The 21,766-nt window shown below is 35.0% G+C and overlaps 1 protein-coding gene across 3 annotated transcripts; it reads right to left on the bottom strand.

The window, feature by feature from the left end:
- Nucleotides 1-208: 208 nt before the first annotated feature.
- LOC131156161 (uncharacterized) lies at nucleotides 209-21,059 on the bottom strand. Of its 3 annotated transcripts, none has more exons than XM_058109622.1 (7): nucleotides 20,685-21,059; nucleotides 20,513-20,607; nucleotides 13,926-14,026; nucleotides 12,800-12,869; nucleotides 1,021-1,048; nucleotides 883-931; nucleotides 209-719 (listed from the first exon to the last, which is right to left on the bottom strand). In XM_058109622.1, the coding sequence occupies exons 1-7, from the start codon at nucleotides 20,695-20,697 to the stop codon at nucleotides 614-616; spliced, it is 462 nt and encodes a 153-aa protein (XP_057965605.1). In that variant the 5' UTR covers nucleotides 20,698-21,059; the 3' UTR covers nucleotides 209-613. The 3 variants fall into 3 exon arrangements, with proteins under 3 accessions (XP_057965605.1, XP_057965606.1, XP_057965607.1); XM_058109623.1 differs by having other exon boundaries at nucleotides 883-936; nucleotides 20,685-21,018; XM_058109624.1 differs by lacking the exon at nucleotides 12,800-12,869 and having other exon boundaries at nucleotides 20,685-21,018.
- Between the last annotated feature and the right edge of the window lie 707 nt (nucleotides 21,060-21,766).

Here is a 21,766-nt window from a genome sequence, read left to right as displayed (position 1 = left end):
CCGAACCTATCCTCTCTCTTCAACCCAAAAAGAGAATGGATATATATATATATATAACAGAAAGGAATAAGTCACTCACTTACCCCAGTTCATATCCCGTCTCATGGTATGTCCATAAAACTGCTCATTCAAGTTGAACCACAATGATTCTAGAACTATTTAAGAACAAAGTGGAAGTGACCAAAAAGATCAAGGGGCAAATTAGAAATGACACCAAACTCTAGTTTCAGAAAGATATTTAGGGGATAACAATGTTTTAAAATAAGACATGTTTCGAGATCCCATGTCCAAACCTCTGTTCAAAAACCTTTGGATGGAATGATGGACGAAGAATGAAGGGCGAAGGGGATGAGATAGACAATGAGCTAGTCTCATTGCACAACCTAAGCCCAATGAACCTAAACTTGGAAATTAAGGTATGAACCTCAATTACTCCACAGCATTACAATGGTCAAAAACGGCTTTGTTTGCCTGAGCAAACTCCCATCCTCAGCAGAGATTATAAAGGAAAAAGCATTCCATCCAGAAAAAAGCATTCCATACAGGCAAAAGAATTATTACCCAAATATTCCACCGAAAAATCAATCATCACGCCAACCACGGTAAGTGATTATCAGTAAGTCAAATCAGGATCATCTTCATAGTCAAAATCTGGTTCACTTGATTGCCTGATTCTCTTAACATCCCTTGGTGCTGCTCTTCCCTTCTTTGGTTTCCCTCTATGAATGACAGCAGCATATTATTGGGTTACCAATGTCAATTGTTTTTAGGCAATAGCAAGAATACAAGTCCAAAGAAAATGTGATCAAATATGGCATTTAGTAAGCTTGAAACATCTTTATTTTTAAAAGCAAAGTTCAGATGAAATAATATAGTACTTACTGTCCATTTGATAGTATACCTCCACCTTTAGACCGCCCTGGACCAAAGTCTGATCTTCCACATACCACAAAAAGGAAACAGAAGAATTAAAATTTTGAAACAGGTAAAACTTGTTCATATGTTAGGTGATAAGCTCACCATCCCGTCCGACTGCTTGCTCCTCGGCCTGAGTAAGAGATACAAAAACAATGAGGAAAATTCTAGATAAATTTCAAAAAAAATGGCATTGTGGAAAAGATATCATTTCAACATTCAGAAGAAAGCTGGTAAAAAGCAACTCGTCAGTAACATGAATAAGCTGGAATATGAATAAGCTCAAGTTGAGGAAAGGAACTCTGAAGTAGAAAAAGAGTTAAAAGGCATGACAAAACATGGTTAATGACATTTTTTTCCCCCATGCTTTGCAGGATTATTCGTAGAAGAACATTTTTCCTGAGCTGGTTCAAAGTGTAATTTGCAGGAAGTGACCTCAAATCATACCCCTGAAAAATTTATTCGCATGTCAAAAGTCATTATTTCCTGACCATTAGAAAATTATGGGACTCATTTACTAAAGCTGTAATAAATCAATTGTTCCAAATTCCTAGTATAAAAGTGCAATCTTTATTAATCAAGTCAAATGTCAACATAGGGACCAAAATTGAGGATCCAATATTTCTACTCCAACAGGTGTAACATCACCATGTTGTATTTTTATGGAAACAGCATCATACGTGATACTCCTTTACATAAAGCTTACACTTGAAAATTACCCATAATTGGGCCAAAACGAGTGACATGGTCCAAATTGAAGATGATACAAGACAAGTAGAGGGCACAATGGACTTCCAACGTCATAATAGTCTCTTCGGTTGGGGAGAAGAAAAGAGAAGAGAAAAGAAATGGGTCACTCCACTTGTCTTGTTTAGTCCACATAAAATGGGCAGGAAAAGTGTAGTGGAGAAAAAATGGGAGAAAAAACGACCCTTCGTTAGTTCACTCAACAAATCAGCCTCCAACTCACACATGAATCAGTTGTCTGGGTCCATATGCTCATGGTAACAGTAGGATGATCAACCATTTTACAAGGCTGAGCCAGAGATTAGAGTGGGAGATGTTGCTTGAGTCATGCAAATCAGTCAACAAAAGCGTATTAAGAGCCAGCCAAAATAGCCAAACTTTTTTATTTTATTTATTTATTTTTTTTCTGGTTTCATAGCTGCCAAACTTGTTTTTGAAAAATGATTGCCTAAGTTTGGCCTTCAATGGCTTCAATATGAAGATGAAAATGCAGTTTGACGGAAATGAGCTTATACATTATTCTTCAGCCCTTATCTTTTTTCTTTTTTTTTTTCCCGGTGTATGTTAAACTATTAAAGCACACACGTGATTTTTCCAATGCATTTTTATTATTTTATTTGTTGTACATATATGCATGTCATTTGGAATTGATTTGTCAAATTTTGTAATTCAATTTGATTCTCGATTCACAAATCATGATACTGGGATTTCATTTCATGATTCAAATCTCAATTAGACAACTATATGGTTCCAAGGATGAGATTTGTGCGATCGAGCTAAAGCATCGGAAAGCATATTGATGTCATGAACTCACTTGAGCTTTCCACAATAGCTTCAAGAAGAGGGGGAAAAAAAATCAATGGTGTCATGTCAGCCACCAATACATTTTTGACATTACCAAGGAGGATGAACTATTTTATTGGCTTTTAAAGGAGGAATAGATCCGAAGGTCACTTATTCCTATATCCAATGAAGTTCAAGATAAAAAGTACAACAAATGGCACAACTCCTATGTTGGCCTAACAAGGCTTCATCTCTGTTTTGATGATAACAAACTAAGGATTCTAATTGTGCTTCAAGTACATTTACAGGTATCATAACTCACAAGCACATTGGATCATACGTAAAGCTTAAAAGCCATGAGAAACAAAAGCTAAATGAGGATTGGCTAAAACTTGGAAGAAGATAAAGCTTCAAGAACATGAGGACTTAACATTTATTTGATATGTATTGTTTTAGGAGTCTCATGTAAGTATCTCTCTATGTTAAGATTGTGCATGAAGCTCTTAAGATATAATTGGACTTAGAGACCTATTTCTAAAACTCAGAAAATGTCTTTTCAAAGTTGATATATGTTTTAAATGAACACAAATGAGTTTTGAAATAAAGAACATTGAATTTCATAACAAACTGAACAAACTGGTTTGGAATCAGTGTGTTTGGGCGACCGGACTTTAGGGTCAGGCAACCGAATTGGTACTACCAGTGAAAAGGCCCAAACAGCATAAGTTCGGGTGACCAGACTGATAGTCCAGGTGACCGAACAAGTTCGGGCGACTGGAGGCATAGGCTCGGGAGACTGAAGTGCTATTGCTTGTTTTGAAATTCTTTTTCTAAATGGTTTGGGCGACCGAGGCATGAGCCCGGGCAACCGAAGGTTCGCAGCTAAACTTTTAAACACCACGATTTCTTACCGTTTTGAGAATATATTGTTTCCAAACTTTGGGAAAATGGTCAGATTTCAAAACCTACTATTTAAGAGCAACCCTAATCGCATTATGGCAACTCTAATCAATTGAATCACACACAAATCATATTGCAAAAGCTGATGTGCGCCGTTCTTCTTTATTGAAAATCAAACTCTGGTTTTGCTCTTCGTTTTTCAATCATCTCAGTTCAGAATACCCTAGCTTTCTCTTGATCTTCATTACATCTTCATATTGAGAGGTTATTATTGATTTTATATTGAACAAATCAGCTCTTTCTTAGAGAGTATTCTGCTTGTACGAAAATTTTTTGTACTGCTTATTGAACTTTCGGTTCAAGGATAGAATCGAACTAGCAAAAGGGTTGTTCTTGCTAGAGAGATATCTCTACCTACTGAAAAGAGAGAGGGAACTCCACCTATTGAACGGAGAGAGTAAGAAAAATCCTCACAGCGGGTTGCTTGAGGCAAGGAAATAGGCAGGCCGCCGAACCTTGTAAAAAATCTGGGTGTTCTTCTTTCCCTTAATCTCTTTACTTTTCTGCAATTATATATTGATTATTAACTGCTGTGTATGAATTAAAATTGATTTAGGAATTGTTGAATGCTGAGATTGATTTGACGATATTGTGAATTCTTAGATAGACTTATGGATATTGTGAATGATTTAGGTTTCCTTTGTAAATCAAACGCTACTGAAAATTGCAAATTCTGATTTGATTTAATCGGCTGAGATTATTTCATTTGAGTTGAATAATTGTTCAAATACAAGAAGGATATTTGTTTGGTTAAATTTGTTGAGATTATTTGATATTGAAATACTCACTGCTTAAACACAAGATTAATATTTGTATATCTTGTCACCTGTTCAAATATGTTGGAAATAAAATAAACCTTGTGTTTTAATTATATATATTTAGGATTGTTCATTGGTATAGCCATTTGTTGATTAGATATTTGTGGTGATTAAGATTATTTAAAGGAGACATGATAAATAAGTGTTAAAGTAAATCAAGCTTCCGCGCAATAAAATTTAAAATACCCAATTCACCCCCCTCTTGGGACTACACCATCACTTTCATCCTACAGCCATGCTACAATAAACCATGTGGTCTTTAGGAAAATATTGAGAAGGCTTTGGATAGTTGACAAGGATCTTTTTCACATGTAGGAGTAAATGTGGCCTGAATACCATTCCTCGCTGCAATAATGCCCCACAGCCAAAGAGTTGCCGAACAGAAGTGGAAACCATCCCATCCCCAAGCAGCAAGTGATTGTACAGCCATAAGTGCAAAAGGATGATCAGCTAAATGAAGCAAGGGGGTTGCATGGAAGGAGTGGCCAGTCATCTAGAAAGAAAGTTTATGAGAAAGGTGGGATCTCAATGACAATTAAAATGAAGCCACTGCATTTGGAAACTAGTGATATGTTTGATAGTTGACTTTCTATCCTCTCCTGAGAATAACTCAAGTTTGAGCACTTTGTATCTTCTTGGAAAAGGGAGTGCCCTATCCGCACAATCAAGATAAGTTTCAGCAAATCATCCCCATTTTTTGTAAAGTGCCAACCACCACATCTTTCTTAAGGTACATTGCATAAGGCTAGACATGATCCCATTGATTATCGCTTTATCTCACAGCCGTCAAAACTCTTGCCATTCAAGCCAAAATGGGGTTATGTTGTTGGTGGTGGCATTAGTTACAATGACAACTATACGGGTCACTGCACTTGTTGTTTACACCCAAACTCCTTGACCAAACTCAGTTGTTTCATGAATTTGTCCGTATTATGGTAAGGGTCATATGTCAATCCCATATTAGCAAGTAATTGTTGAATTAGAGGAAGATGTACAAGTTCAACCCTGGTTCACTGAGTCCTCAGTCATTTGAGTGATTTTGAAATGTCCATAGCACATTCCCAACTACTTTTTTTGCACCAATTCTGGAACATGCCGCTCCTGTAGAGCCCTTCTCATTACTTTGCCCACCACAAATGGTTTTACTAAATGCACAAAAATCCACTCCCAAATGTTCAATCATTGGAAGCATAGTGGCAACTATCTCTTGTCCCAAGCAAAAGACAACACAATGATTCTCCTCTGCCAAGTGCAGCCTAATTGCCATCAAACATTCGTAAGCCTGCTTAGAGTTAGGCGCAGTGACAAATTAGATGCACAATCTAAATCGCTTAAGGTTTGTTCCTCAGCTGCATCCGTCACTTGTTTTGTTGCTTCTTTCCTTAACATTGGAAATCTTTGTTGATTCTTGGTCATTGCTGCCAGGGTTGTCCCAATGAGCACGCCACAAAAAAAAAATGTAGTGATTATGTTGGAAAGATGGAAGAAGTAAATCAAAGAGTAAGGTCCACATCACTGCTAACAAGTACATGAACAAGAACAGGATTAAGAGAAAAGATGACAAAGAAAAAGGAAATAGAATAGAAATATAAGAAGAAGAAAAGATAAGAGAAGAAACTAAAGAAGTCAGAGATCAATCACAGAGATGAAAACAAAGAGAGAAGAATGGGAGGGAATGCTAAAAGTATGAAAAAGCAGGAAGAATGTCAGATAACTATAAGATTAAACATTATCAAAATTGTATCATTGGTATCAATTTGGCAAAAAAAAAACCTATACAAGTTGTCATCAGTTTATACACAACAGCAGTCCTTATTTTAAATGAAGAAGGAACATATCTTTCTACAATATTTAGATTCACTTTGGCTTCAATAACTATTTCAAATTACATTTGTGCTAATCTTGCTAAGTCATATGCACGACTTCCTTATCTCTAGGATTCTGATTTTATCAAGATATCCTTATCCAGATGTTGCACATCATAATATCTCGATTAGAAATCAGCTACTATGGCTGAATCTCATCTTGCTTCCTTGGCTTCTTCTAGCCAGGGCATACTACCATGTTATTCTAGTCTCTCATCTTGGGCGATCCCTTTCACTCCCCCTTGATCAACTGCTTAGGCTCCGAGCGATTTCTCTTCCATCAAGCCAAGACATGTAGCCTCCAATGATGTCTCTTCATTAAATGCACATTTATGATATAAACAAACTTCTATACAGATTAATAAAATTTGGGGAAAGCTAATGAAGACAGGGAGACAAGATGATTTAATAGATTGTGTCTATATCTTCTCAATACTAATGATCCTAAGAGGATACGAGGACTCTTTGCATGTAGTAGTGATAGATAACTTTGAGGAGCCATTTGGCTCATGGCATCTTTCGACATTCCTAAGAATGTGATGTCCATGGCACCCACATTCCAGCTCATGTTTTGGGGCTGGAATCTGACATGGTGATAATCTCTCATTCCATGTTATGAAGTATTCCCACAAAACCCACATGGGCAACTTTCATGGACATCACAATCCCAACATGTGCAGCCCCCAATATTGTCTCCTCATTAAATGCACATTTATGGTATAAACCAACTTCCATACAGATAACAAAATTTGGGAAAAGCTAATGAAGGCAGGAATCCAAGATGACTCAATTGATTCTGCATATATATTCTCAGTGTTGATGTATATCCAGAGGATGTGTGCATTCTTTACATGTTATAGTGATAGTTGATATCGATAGGCTGTTTGATTCATGACATCCTTTGACATTCAGAATGTGATGTCCATAGCACCTCATTCTTGCATATGTTTTGGGTCAGAATTTGACAATGATAATCTCTCACACCATGAGAATGAAGTATTCTCACAAAACACAGGAATCCCTTTCACATGCACACCGCGGGAATCTTTTCTTTTAAATGCATTGTGTTGTGTGTGTGGTACAGTGGTTTCTACTAGTTGTAGGGTGTGATTTAGAAAATTGTCTATGGGAAAAAAAGAAAAACACAAACGTGTACTTTGCCTATGAAACGCAAATTCTTTATACACACAGCTAAGTCCCAAGCCCGGATAAAGGAGCACAGTTGTATTAGGTAGCTGATAGCTAGCATAGAACTTCGGCAGATCTTATTATCATGAATTCTAACCAAATTCACCTAGGTCAAGGGAATAAACCGGGTTAGAAGAAACTAAGATTAGATTAGCAATTTGGAATATAGGGACTCATACAGGTAAAAGTATGGAATTAGTGGAAATATTGTTTATAAGGGAAATTAACTTAATCTGCCTTCAAGACACGAAATGGGTAGAGGAGAAAAGCTATAGAAATTGAAAAATCAGGATTTAAACTTTTGTACATTGATAAAGAGAAACATAAAAATGGAGTAAGAATTATTGTAGACAAAGACCTAAAAGAAAATGTAGTGGATGTTAAAAGAATAGGGGATACGATAATTAAAATCAAGATAGCTTTATGCCTAGAGATAGTGAACATCATTAGTACACATGCTCCCCAAATAGGCTTAGCAAAAAATCTTAAAAAGAAAATTTTGGGAAGATAAAAGGGATACCAAAGTCTGAAAAGACATTCATAGGAACTAGTTTCAATGGTCATACTAGAAAGGATATGAGAGGGAGGATACATGACGGCCATGTATATGGAGATAAAATGAGGTCAATGATACAATCTTATATTTTTTTATGTCTTACGATTTGGTATATTGAATACTTGCTTTATAAAAAAGAGAAAAATACTTATTAACTTTCAAAAGTGGTATGGTAAAAATCAAATAGATTTCTTCTTAACTAGAAACAGGGATCATCTATCTTGTAAGGATTGTAAAGTTATCCTTGGTGAAAGTTTGACTACGCAACATAGAGATTATATAGTAAAATTTAAAGATAAAATGATCAAAGAGTTTGATTGGACAATAGAAGATAAGGTAGCAAATATTATTTAGAATAAAATGGCTAATTCTATCGCAAGGATAGCAAACGAAGTTTTAGGTGAGTGCAAAGGAAGATACTCAAATAGTAAAAAAAAAAGTTGATGGTGGCATCAAGAAGTCCAAAAAACCGTTAAGAAAAAAAAAATAGGTATAAAATATGGCAAAGTTGTAGAAATATGTAAAATCTTGAAAGATTTCAAAAGCGAGAAAAAATGCAAAAAAAAAAAATACAATTAGTGAAGCTAAACATAGATCTTTTGATACTTTACATACTAAACTAGATACAAAAGAAGAATAAAAAGACATTTATAAACTTGCTAGAACTAGAGAAAGAAAACACAAAGATTTAGGTGAAGTAAAATGTATAAAGGATGAGAATGATAATGTCTTAATTAGACAAGATGATATAAAAGAAAGGTCACGAAGATACTTTGACAAGTTGTTTAATGAAAACCAAAATAAAAGATTGAACTTAGAAGTGACAAATGAGGAGAAGACTAAAAACAAGGGATTTATTCGCAAAATTAGAGTTCTTGAAGTTAAGATAACATTAAAAGAAAATGAAAAGTGGCAAATCTATAGGACCAGATAAAATACCAATTGAAGTTTGGATATGTTTAGGGGATAAAAGAATTATTTGGTTAATCAATCTATTCAACACTATTATAAAAATCAAGAAAATGTCGGAAGAATGGAAGAAAAGTATATTAGTACCTTTGTATTAAAACAAAAGCGATATTCAAAACTGTAATAACTATCGTGAAATTAAGATTATAAATCATACAATGAAACTACGGGAAATGGTAATTGAACATAGAATAAGACTAGAAACGAAGATTTCAAAAACTTAATTTGGTTTTATGCTTACGAGATTAATTTGGTTTTATGCTTAGGAGATCAACAACGGAAGCTATTTAACTTTTAAGAAGTTTAATAGAAACATTTAAGGAAAAGAAGAAGGATTTGCATATGGTTTTTATTGACCTAGAGAAAGCATGTGATAAAGTACCTAGGAAAGTCCTTTGGTGGGTCTTAGAAAAGAAGAGTTTGCAGTAGATATACTAAAGTCATTAAGGATATGTATCATAGAGTAGTGACTAGTGCTAGGCTATAGGAGGGGAATCTAAAGATTTTCCAATCACAATAGGTGTACATCAAGGTTCTACTTTCAGTCTTTATCTTTTTGTTTTAGTAATTGATGAACTTACTAGAAATATCCAAAATGAGATCCCTTGGTGTATGTTGTTTGCAGATGATATTGTGTTGATTGATATAGCAGAAGCATAGTGGAATCTAAGCTAGAACTTCGGAGAGCCAGCCACATTAGAGTCTCAAGGGTTTAGGATAAGTAGAAATAAAACATAACATATGAAATGTAATTTCAATAATATAAGGAGTAGCAACAGAGAGAAGATTAAACTTAATAATCAAGAGATTAACAACACTAATAGATTTAAATATTTTAATAAATTATGTAAGCTAAAGGAAAAATTGAAGAAATAGTAGTACATAGAATTGAAAAATGGAGGGGTGCGTTAGGTGTGTTGTGTGATCGTAGAATATCCTTAAAATTAAAAGGAAAGTTTTATAAGACGGTTATAAGGTTAGTTATGCTTTATAGTTCAAAATGTTGTGGAACTAAGAAACATCTACAAGAAGTTAAAGTTGCCGAAATGCAAATGTTAAGGTGGATGAGTAGTTTAACATTAAAAGATAAATTAAAAAACGAGCATATGCGCAATAATTTCAGTATAGCACCGGTTGAAAACAAGATAAGGGAGGGGCGACTTAGACGGTTTAAGCATTTGAAACACAGACCTAGTACAACACTGGTGAAGAGGAATGAGTTAATTATTATTTCTGGCATGAAAAGGATTATAGTAGACCTAAAATAACTTGTAATGAAGTAGCGAGGAAAGATTTAATAGCCCTTAATCTAATGGAGGAAAACGCTCTCGATTAGGTGAATTGGCAGAAAAGAATCCATGTAGCTTACCCCACCTAGTTGGACTTAAGGCTTGTTATTGTTGCTATTGTAAAAATAAAAATCAATAAAAAAGTGAAAGCAATATTACTATCACTATGTTATAATAATATATTATGGTTGAAATGTTGCCCCCATTAATTCAATTAATTAGACCATAGGTTGATTTTATTTTTTTTAAGTTGTAAAAATTGAAAACTTTAGGGAGTGAATTTAATTTAGTACATAGTAGTAGGTTTTTGAGCTAAAAAATATTATTATTCTTTATATATTGTTCGCATATAGGTCTCTTGAAATTTTACCAAGATTCTCATCTTGAACCAAACACTAACATGAGCTTCTTATGTACATTCCTGAATTTTACAACACAAACCAAACAAAAATATTTCCATAAGGCAAGCATTTCACTCCTAAGAGTGAGATTCGACAAAAGAAAATGACATCCTAGAGGTTTGGCAAAGAAAACTCCTAATGTCTCATAAATCCTATGGACTACCCATGGCATTTGATTTTCAGGATGCTTATATCTCCTCTGTAAATTAAGCATCAAGTAGCCAAATAATTTTTTTTTTTAAAATGACTATTTTTCCCTTTTGCTTTTGACACACAAGAAATAGCATAAATATTGTTTTAATGTCCAAAAACTAGTGTAATCCCCTTTTAAAAAGTGCAAACTCAATCATTGAGTATGAATTTCTTTCAAATATCCCAAAAACTATGATATTCCCCCCTCCAAAAAAGTGCACACTCCATCATTGGAGATGAATTTCAAACCATTGTTATGCCAATTTACAAGTGTCGTGGGGAAAGGGGGCAAAATTGTCAATTTTATGAAATTTTGCTTGGTTACTTGACATAAATTTACGGACGAGATGCAAATGTCCCAAAAATCAGATGTCGCGAAAGGTCCATAGGATTTATTGCTAAACATCAAGGGAGATCAGTCTATCAATATCTTTTATATTTTTTATAACTACGATTATAGAGGTGAATATGATTTTGTTTATGTTGAACCTAATCTTGTGGATTGTTTGACACTTGGCTGGGTGCTTATTAGATACTAATTTTATTAGGTAGCTGAACTCAAACCATGGAGATGATTGTGACTTGTCTTTACTAGGTGTCTATCATTTTATTTTGGTAGAGGTGTCGCTGTGTGACCTGGAGGTCATGGATTCGAAGTGTGAAAACAACCTCTTGCAAAAATGCAAGGTAAGGGCTGCATACCATAGGCCCATCGTGGTCCACCCCTCCCCCATATCACGCATACATGGGAACTTTCTGCACTGGACTGCCCTTTATCATCTCATTTAGGTGGAATAGATATGCTTTTCTATTTGCTTTCATCAAATCCACTTTACTACCATTTCTAACTTTCGTTTTGCAAAAGGAAAGAATTAGATTGTATGTTATTTCCAAATATATTTTATTTGTTGATGCCATTTCTGCATGGTTTTGGCCAAATCTAGATTCTTTCCCAAGAGTCATCCAATTTTGCCACTGCCATTTCTCAATGGGTTTTGCCATTTCCAATTTTACTTACCTTACAACAGTTCTGGTAGTCCAATGAAAAGATTGTAGAACATAGAAAGATTTCCTTTATATGGTTTGATTAATTCTAGAAAATATGGCAAAGAAAATATGCTGTACATGGAATTTGATGTGCCTGTAGATTTGTTCTAAGCAAGAATATACTTCTTCAAGTTTCTCTCCTATTGAACCAAATAGACAGGACATAAACTAGTTTCTCTTCTTTCTCCTCTTCTCTACTATCAGTTTCTTTCCTCCTCTCCTCTCCACTTCATAAAACAGGCTGTAAAAAGGAATAGGTTAATGAACTATGACTGATAGGTAAATGACGCCGCTACAAATTAATTGACTCAAAATAGCCATTACTAATTAGTTGGTTTTCAAATTCACTCAAATTAGGGTACATAAATTTGAAAGGGTGTTTCATACTCGCACCTGTTCCTGCTGATGTGGCAGCCTACTCATGGGGCGCAAGGCTCAGGCTGCCACATTGGCAGAAATGAGCGAATATAAGGCATGCCCAAGTGCTCCATAACAATTTGGGTCAATTTGGACACAGCCCAAACAATAAGGGGTACATTGAGCCAATCAAAAGTTCAGTCACCACATTAGCCCAACATGCATAGTTCAGTGGCCTGCAGATACTTAACCCAAAAATGAAAGAAAACTGACGACCCATAATCCAACAAGAAGTAGGCGGTAAGGCATATTCCAATCTGAAAGGTCCCTGGATACTGAAAGGTTCTGAAAAGATGCAATTGCAGCAATTCTAAAAGGTCTCTCTCAACCCCCTCCCAAAATGAAGTCATTTTTTTATTAGTTCTATTCTCATGATTATTTTAATTTAATTATTATATACAGTTCACAGAACAAATATGCTTCAGCTGAGAGCAAGCCAGTATACGATATTTCTGCATGAAAGCAGCACAAGCACCCCTGCAAGATTATAACCAGTTCTTGGTGATAGATATGAAATTCTTTATCTCAAGATAAAAAATTTTTAACTGCATTTTTTTGGCCCTCTGCTGTGTTGGGATGGAAGGGGAACAAAATATTTAAGCAAAAATTAAAATAATGCCATCATCACTCCACATTTAGATCCAGAACATACCGCTAGAGAGGTGACAGAAGATAATGAAAAAAGCCTATCTTCAGGCTGAAACTTCCTGGATCTCTTTAAGCTGTGGCCAAAAAAATAATAATTTCTATCACCAGTATTATATTTATATAATATTTATGTATTTATTTATAGTAATCCACCAAATCAAACCTAAGCAAATTTATAAATAACTTACATTTAAAATATCAAACATATCATATAAGTATATAACTTAATCTGCAGGCTGCAGCACAAGAGTACACCTATAGTTTTTGTATAAATAGCTCTGAGCTTCTATTGCATATCTTAATCAATCTTAATTATATTTGGTGCACTACCAAAATGTGAATTGATGCTTGACTTCTATCAGCCCTTTTGTAGCAGTTATGTTCTTGCTTAAAATTTCACCATATTAGATTTCCCAAAGCATTTGAATAAGTCTTATTTTTTGAGTCACTTTATAAGGTTAGTTTATACTACTTCAATGGATTACTACTTTTGTACTACTGTTATCACTTTGGTGATTATGCTGATGCCTCTGGTTTACTTACCATATGACAATAGGAACCCAAGCCCCATCCAGTACCCCTCTTTCCACCCACCCCCCCCCCCCCCCAAAAAAAATATATATAAATAAATAATAATAAAAATTCCAATTTGATAACTCTATATTGAGTTTAAATTTATGAGTTTTTCAAATATTTTGAGGTACTAACAGAGTTTGGGTTAAAAATGCAACATTCTAAAGCACTTGATCTGCTGTCAAAAGTTTACTAGATATTCCCCAGGAGCCGGCTTGTCGATGAGAGAAGGCGTCGCACAAACAGTGGGTATGACAAACTCTCTTCGCTAAGCTAGATATAAGCAATGGAATATCAAGAGACAATATCCACCTAACCAGCAACATGAAAAACATGGATAAATAAGCAATTTGATGAAGCATGGACATATATAGTATTTATTTAGTAATATAGTGGAAATAAATTAGTTTCCATATTGTTTTTCAATGGTCTGTGCTCTTATGGATGCTGGCACGAATAAAACATAATCAATCAAAATCTGTCCAAAAAAAAAACACACAGATAAAAAGTCGTGGGAAATCCTAGCAAACAAAGAAAATAAATATTTATTGCCATACAGTGTAGTGCTCTTAGATGAAGATAAAAACCCTTCAAAACCTTTCAACACATTGCCACATTGGCTTGGATCCTGTAAATAACTTGTCTCCAATTCATACACCTGCAATTCAAGCAATAATTTGGAGTCAAAACACAAGGGAAAGAGGAAAAGGATAATAGGTTACACTTGCCTAGTGGTTACAAGAATATAAATATAAAACAATTAAATAGTTAAGCTATTTGTAGTCACTAATTTATAATTACGTGTACAAAAAATACATAATAGCATATTCATAGGGCTAATGTTCATTTCAAAGTCCAAATCTTATATGAAGGTGAAAAAAGAGAATACAATATTAGAGTTCATGGCAAATATTAAGAATCCAAGAACAAAGAATGCTTTAGCAATGCTCCACCCTTTTAACACTCCTTGAATTTTCTGATGGAATAATATTGTCCTTAGTATTTTACATCTTATAACTGTAGCCAGATTTTTCTATTTATAGTCTTCAGTTAATTAAACAAAATAACAGCCATCAAGGAAAAGAAGAGTTGATAACACGTCTGGAGAAAAATACATACTCCAAAACTGTGAAAACATGCAGAAAGTATGCAAAAGGTTTCTCAAAAATTCAATGTCCAACATGAACATGGCTCTTTAGTATAAGTGCCTGTGCTACATGGGTTTTCATCTAGTCTTAGGGAAGTCGGCATATTAAAGAATGCACGCAATAAAGATCCATTTTTCACTTCTCCCACATTTTTAATAATTTGTATCCCTTTTTTCTGTAAAAGAAAATATATATTTTTAATTGTCATTATTTTGTATGAAGACATCATATCTATCACAACTATAACCATATCTATACATATATAAATGGAATTCCCACTTTGGGGTCCATTTTCATTTCCAAAAATACTCTTAAATGTTTAAATAGTAAAGATAATGGATGGAGGACTGCCGTCATCATTTAGGCCACCTATTCAGCATACTTATTTTTGGCATAAATTCAGGACAATATGGAGGAATTAGACCATTTGTTTTTGTTCTATAATTTTATGTTATGTTGAGGTTATTTTGCAAATATGTGTTTTAGTTAATTATAAGGTTTAAAAACTTAAGCAAATGTCCACTTGAGATGGTTATAATTTTTTCTAGAACTGATTTCTCTACCCTATGTCTCGTGGAGCCCTGTCCCCCCTCCCCCCCCCCCCCCGTTTTTTTGTCCCTTCATCTTTTTCTTCTTCTTCTTCTTCTTCCCTCCTCTTCTCCTCTCTCTTTCTTTCCCTTATTCTCTTTCCCCGTATCCCTACTGTCTCACATCAGTTTGGCATCAGATCAGAATTTGATTCATTTCCACAATCTTCCCGATTGTAATCTGTAACAGCTCCTCTACCACTATCATTCACTGCCACCATTCTTGTCCCATAACAGTTTGTTTCTTCCATCAGACCAAAAGATCACTCGATTATCTAAAAAACCCCAAAATAACTGCCCTTCTCATACGAATTCCTATGGGTAATTAGTTGCTTGAATCCTTGTTCACACCTATAGTACCTTCATGTTATACTATCTAGAATCATGTCAAATCATGTGCATTATTCAATAGCATAGCGTGTGTACATTGCATTAAATTTAGGATCCATATGACTTGCAGTCAAGCTCAGTCATCCTAAGCATCATGGTATCATATTGCCTTATTCCATGGCCACTAACAAGACCAATGAAACCAGCCCCCACCAAACCTACACTAATTGATACCAAATCTTTGTTTTGTCTTAACTAGAACTTCTCCAAGACTTTGTAGACTATAAATTTGAGCATCTCAATGAGAAATTTGTAAGAGTCATTAAAACGTTGGGTACACACCCAGCAGTAGGATACCTACAACAATCAATTAGGAAACCTAATGGGTTCCCATATTCTTAGGGTCAACCCAGCAAATTCTTCCCACTCAAGGAGTTCCTATAGATCCCAACAGGATAAATCAGGCCCCTAGACTATCTATTAGACAAGTTCAGCCCCTCCAGCCTCAAGTCTACTTGGAGTCTAGGTTTGAGGAGGGTAGTTTTGATGAGATGGGCAATGCTAGAGTACAAGCCTTAAACTAGTCATCTTCCACACTCACCTAGGCATGCCGCATGACAAGAAGGATTTATGGCATATCACTAAGAGGATCATGGTAGATGTGTGTATCTATGACGGAAAATTAGATTGAAGTATCTTCTTAGATTACATAGAGGAGATGGACTACCAAAAGTGCTACTTCATGAGATGTGAGGAGAAAATGTGTTTTTCCAAGATGATGCCAGTTGGAATAGCTAAGAAATATTGGCAAAGCATTCAACAAAACCTCCAGTGCATAGGAGAGCCCCAATATTGGTTTTGTGAGTTGTGTTTTATCCATAACTATGGATAATGATGATTGGAAGAATACCTCTACACTTCCATTAAATGTGATAACAATTCTTGTTAGTTGGTCATTGATGGGGGTATTAGTTCAAATGTTGCATTTAGACTGCTTTGGTTAGGTTGAATCTTAAAGCAGAGCCACTCCTCAACTCTATAGAGTAGCTTAGGTTAAAAGGACCCCTTTGCCAATTAAAGAGAGGAGCCTAGTGCCTGTCCAATTAGGTGAAGAGACAAGGTCTACTCTCATGTATTACATATGGATGTTATCCAAATCCTGTTAGGGCACCCTTGGTTGTCTGACTTGAATAAAGGAGAACATTTATGTGTTTACTGCAAGGGAAAGAACATAATTCTTAAATCTGCCAATTTTGCTAGTCACCCATTAGGAACGGAGTCCATATCCCAAACTGTATGGCCTTTGAGAAACGGAGCTTGAAGAACAAGTTTTTCTCAGCTGGATCAACTCTCTCTCTCTCTCTCTCTCTCTCTCTCTCCCTCTCTCTGTCTCTCTCTCTCTCTCTTCAACCATCAAAATACCTTCACTTGCCACAATCCACCCTTGATCTTCTTGGGAATTAACTAACTCTCATTTATGAGCCCTCTCCACAACATCTATTACCTGTGTACAACAAAGCTCTCCATAGTAAAATACTAAAATCCATTACTTTGTGTACAAAAAAGTGTCTTTCAAAAGTAAATTGCATGGTTTTCCTACTCCATAGTGTTTGGCAGGGACATCAACTTTGCTAGTTACGTTTGAAAGACACTTTGAAAAATGTGTGGAACTCACTCGATGTTTTATTCTACTAGTCATCCCCAAACTCCGATTAAGGTTGTTAATCATAGTTGGGTGATCTACTTTGATGTGCAATGGAAGAAAAGCAGGGCAATTGGGACCTAGTACCTACTGTTGTGTTTGCTTATATTAATTATGTGAACAAATCCACAAGAGTTCTTGAGTTTGTATTCTATTACAAACCCCAAGCACCCATTGATCGTGTTCCTTTGCCACTCAGACCACTTGATGCTTGTATTTTAAAGCTTGATGAGTCTTTTGCCTGTCACGTCATTGAGTTGCATGCTGAGGTTTGGCAAAAAAGTCATTATGGATTAAAAAGCTGTTACCGATGTGCATCACAGGTTAAAGAATTAATATTTTAATGTGGGTGAATGTCATGATCGGCATTAGACCTGAACAATACCTATAAATTCCTCTAAAACCTATAAATTACTCTAAAAAGCTCCATGCTCGTGCCAATAACCCTTTCTATCTTTGAAAACTTGTACCAATGCATATATGTACATAATTTTCCCAATCACTTTTTTTTATCAGAAAAGAGAAGTTCCATGAAAAGGGCGCCAAGGGGAATCTACCCATGTATAAACAAGAAAAGAAAGAAAATGAAAATATGGATAAATAGTGTGACAGTGTATCTACAAGATCGAAAACTGAATGTGTGCTCAGCATCTGCTGCCCACTGAACCAGCTTGAAAGAGTCGTAAGCCATCTATCCTTGAGGACTGTGAGAGAAGTAGATGTTCCCTCAAAAGCTCTAGCATTTCTTTCTCTCCATGCAATCCAAAAAATAGTAAGAGGAATAAAAGACGAGGCTTTTCTTCCTTCCTCTATAGTAGGAATATCTTTCCAAGCCCAGTTTTCCTTTCCCAAAGATTCAGCAATGACCCAATGCTGTTGCGAAAAAGTAATGGCCAGAATCCAAGAAATTCTGCCCAGGGGTAAGGGAGCAGTAACTGGTCCATAATTTCAGCATCGTCAAAGCCAAGAATTCATCTATTGACCAAGGTGAAACCCCTTCTACAAAGGCTATTGAGAGTGAGAACCTTCCCAAAAATAGTTGCCTCTCGAGCAAAAGAAAAGAAAAGAAAAGAAAATAAACTTTGGTTGGTGCAAGAGTTTTTCATATGGCTTTCCAAGGGAAATCAGATCCCTCAGAAGGACTATCAAGCTGTTTGTAGAAGGAGCTGACCATGAAGTAGCCATTTTTCTAAAAGCTTCCGGAGAGGCACATCAGGATTGGTCCAATTGGGGGCATTTCTACAAAGAGAGCTGTAAAAAACTCAGCAAAAGATTCCACCTCCCATCATGGGCATTTCTAACAAAGGGGATGTTCCAGGCTATCCCATTAACAGAATGTCCACAAACATATTCACCAAAGCATATTAATTGCCAGCAAGATTAAAAATTGTCGAAAATTGAGAACTCAAAAGAGAGGAGCCGCACCATCTGTCATGCCAAAAGAAAGTGTTGCTCCTATTTCCAACATTGAAATGGATGAGAGTGAAAAAATCTTCCCTTCTTTTCTTGATTGATCTCCAAATGCTTACCCCATAGAACCGGTTGGGCTCAATGGATGTCCAACCTTTGTGTTTGAGGCCATACTTTAAAGCAATAACCTTTCTCCAAAGTAACGTGTCTTCATTAACCTCCACTTCCATTTACCTAGAACGGCCTAGTCCAATTTTTGATGCAGAGGCCAAAGGATTTGACACCTTACCAAGCCACCTTTGAGCCTCTTGCTCTGTCATCTAGTGCTTATGCAGACATCTATTCCTCAAGCTACTTCCATTTCTCAGTCGTAGGACACAAAATGGTGTCTATTCATGGATAATGAGTTTATGACTTCTCCTCAGGGTGATTTTTTAGGATATTGGACTCAGGGAAGAGGTCACTTTGCTTCAGATGCTACATGGCTCACTAAGGATGCTTTGTTCATGAGAGTACTCCAGAGCTATTAGAGTCATACCCACAATTACACTCTTCGGGGGAGAGTTTCTTTTAGCCAAGGGAGTATGACAAAAGGCTACCTTCATCATTTGGGCCAATTTAGCCTACTTATTTTCAGCGTACATTTAGGACAATGTGCATGAATTAGATCTAACCGCTATTTTGTAAATATGTGTCTAAGTTAATTGTAGAGTTTAAACTTTAATCCTATGCTTGGTTCACAGAATGTCTATTCTTAGGAATAAATTAGTTATAATAGGTTAGTTACAATAAGTTATACAAAAAATTATGTTGGTATCATAAAACAAATAACAATGTGAAACTCTTCCTGGGTACATAACAATAAATAGATAAGGAATAACTATTCTCAAATTTCACCATGGAAATGTCTACTCCTTTCTTATTACATGTTGAATGAAATAATAAGAAACATACATGGAATAGCTATTACATATATTCCCAAAATTTTCACTATATTCTATCTTATTCCAAGTAATAGCTACTCCGCAAACGAAATAAGCTGTAAATACTTTGTTAGCCGCAAGTTTGAAACAGTTTCATTTTTAATTCTATAACTATTTTCTCTTCCTCTTGCTCTCATAAAGCCCCCTTGCCTTTCTCTTTCTTCTTCTTCTTCGTCTTCTCCTTCTTCTTCTTCTTCCCTTCTCTTCTCCTCTCCCTTTCTCTCCCTTATTTTTCTTTCCCTTTCCTTGTATCCCTACTACCCTACATCAGTAATGTAATATAGAAAATAGAGATAACCTATAACTAATTAGATCTAGCCCACAAAAAAGTTAGGTAACCTATAACTAATTAGAACAAACATCTATATATGCTGTAACTAACTGATGACTGATTCATAACTACAATTCATATGTTATAACTGCAATTATTTCTTTGATGCCATTTTTCAGTATTCTAAAATACTTCAACAAATTTGCTGGACCATATTTTATCCAAAAAACTTAAAAATAATTCATACGGTGTTAGTGAGTCAACCTAGAAAATTAAGTTAAACTATTTCATAAAAATAGAAAAAAATAAAAAATTAAATTAATTAATTACATAAAAATAAACCAAAAAAAATACTACGCAGATCACGTGTGTGTCCCCAATCACTAATTTTTATTTATAAAACATATCTAATCTTGTAATTTGTAGATGACATTGTACTAGACACCTGCAGGCATAAAAACGGATACCACTTAGAACGATTCTACACTCTTCCCGTTTATACCAAGCCTTCAAACGGTGTAACCTGAATAAAGCCTGAAATAGTATAACATACAACAATGCGTATAAATGCACAAAATTGACTCTCATACGGGCAAATTTTGGAGAGACAATCATTCACATTTAGCGTTTATTCAGCCCTTAAAACAACAAACAAAAACAAAGAGAGAGAGAGAGAGAGAGAGAGAGAGAGAGAGAGAGAGAGAGAGAGTCACCTGTTTTTCGATGTTTCGGAGCTCATCGTGAAGCTTGCCTCTCTTGCTTATAAGAGACGCGAGCATGACAGAGGGGGTCGTAGCGCCTCGTTGGCCTGAGAGGACAATCAAAGCACCTCATTGGAACAGAAATATTCACGTTCGAATCAAAAATGGGTTGTTCGACAGCTACCTTCGGAATCCATTTTCGCGATCGAATTGTGGAAAACTAAATCGGATTTACAAAATATAGACGAGTTGAAAGGAAGATTGAAAAATTTTCCGAAGTCTAGGGTTAGCAATTTCCGTGTTTGGGAACTCGCGTTGATCTGAAGGCTCAGGTCAAAAGATTTTCAAGTCATGGGCGGCCTGAGTTCTCAAACTGTGCTGCCCACCCATGGTATGATGCGGCTGCAGCCGGCTCCGCCGTTAGGAATTTAGGACCGCAGGAACGGCAGTCCACTCCAGCTCCCTGGCTTTCACCGGCGCCGCTATCATTTAACTATTGGACTACTGCAAATGAAAAGTAAAAATTATTCTGAATTTGATTAATCAATTTATTTGGTTCAATTTATGTTCATAAACTATGGTTACTTAAATTAAATCCATATATGTTTTATTTAGAATATATGTTATTTATATTATATATTATAATTATATATATTATTATATATATATATATAAATGTTATATCTTAAAGTTATAAAATAGTATGTAAAAATATTTTTTGAGTAATTAATTTATATAAATAAAGTGTAAATATATATATAAAAAATTAAAATTTAAGTAAAATATATAAATTTTTTTTAAAAAATTATAATGATTTAAAAATTGGTTCGAATCGATCTTAGTTAACTGGATTATCTTATAATCAAAAGATTTGAATTGGTTTCGATTCACAAAAGTACTGAACCAAAACCTTCAATTTGATTCTATTTTTAGAAATTCCGTAAATTATGAACACCCCTACTCACAACAATTCTATAAGCTCCAATTTGAAACTATTTAAAAGATAAATATTTATCTCAAAAATAATCAAAATAAGTATTTCTAAATAAAAAAATATTGTTTAGTTATCCAATTAAGCATTTATGGAAAAAAATATTTTTAAATGAAAATAAACAATTTTGAGAATTAATTAAGATTTATTTTCATTACTTACAACTAATATTTTGTTAATTATATAATTAGAATGCTAATTAAAGATATCAATTCTAATATTTTAATTAAAACTTTAAAAGGAAACTATCGTAATTTTAATTAATTTTTTAATTT

Source organism: Malania oleifera, chromosome 5 (genome assembly GCF_029873635.1).
Source record: "Malania oleifera isolate guangnan ecotype guangnan chromosome 5, ASM2987363v1, whole genome shotgun sequence".
NCBI lineage: Eukaryota > Viridiplantae > Streptophyta > Magnoliopsida > Santalales > Ximeniaceae > Malania > Malania oleifera.
This window is presented reverse-complemented; position numbering and strand designations above follow the sequence as displayed.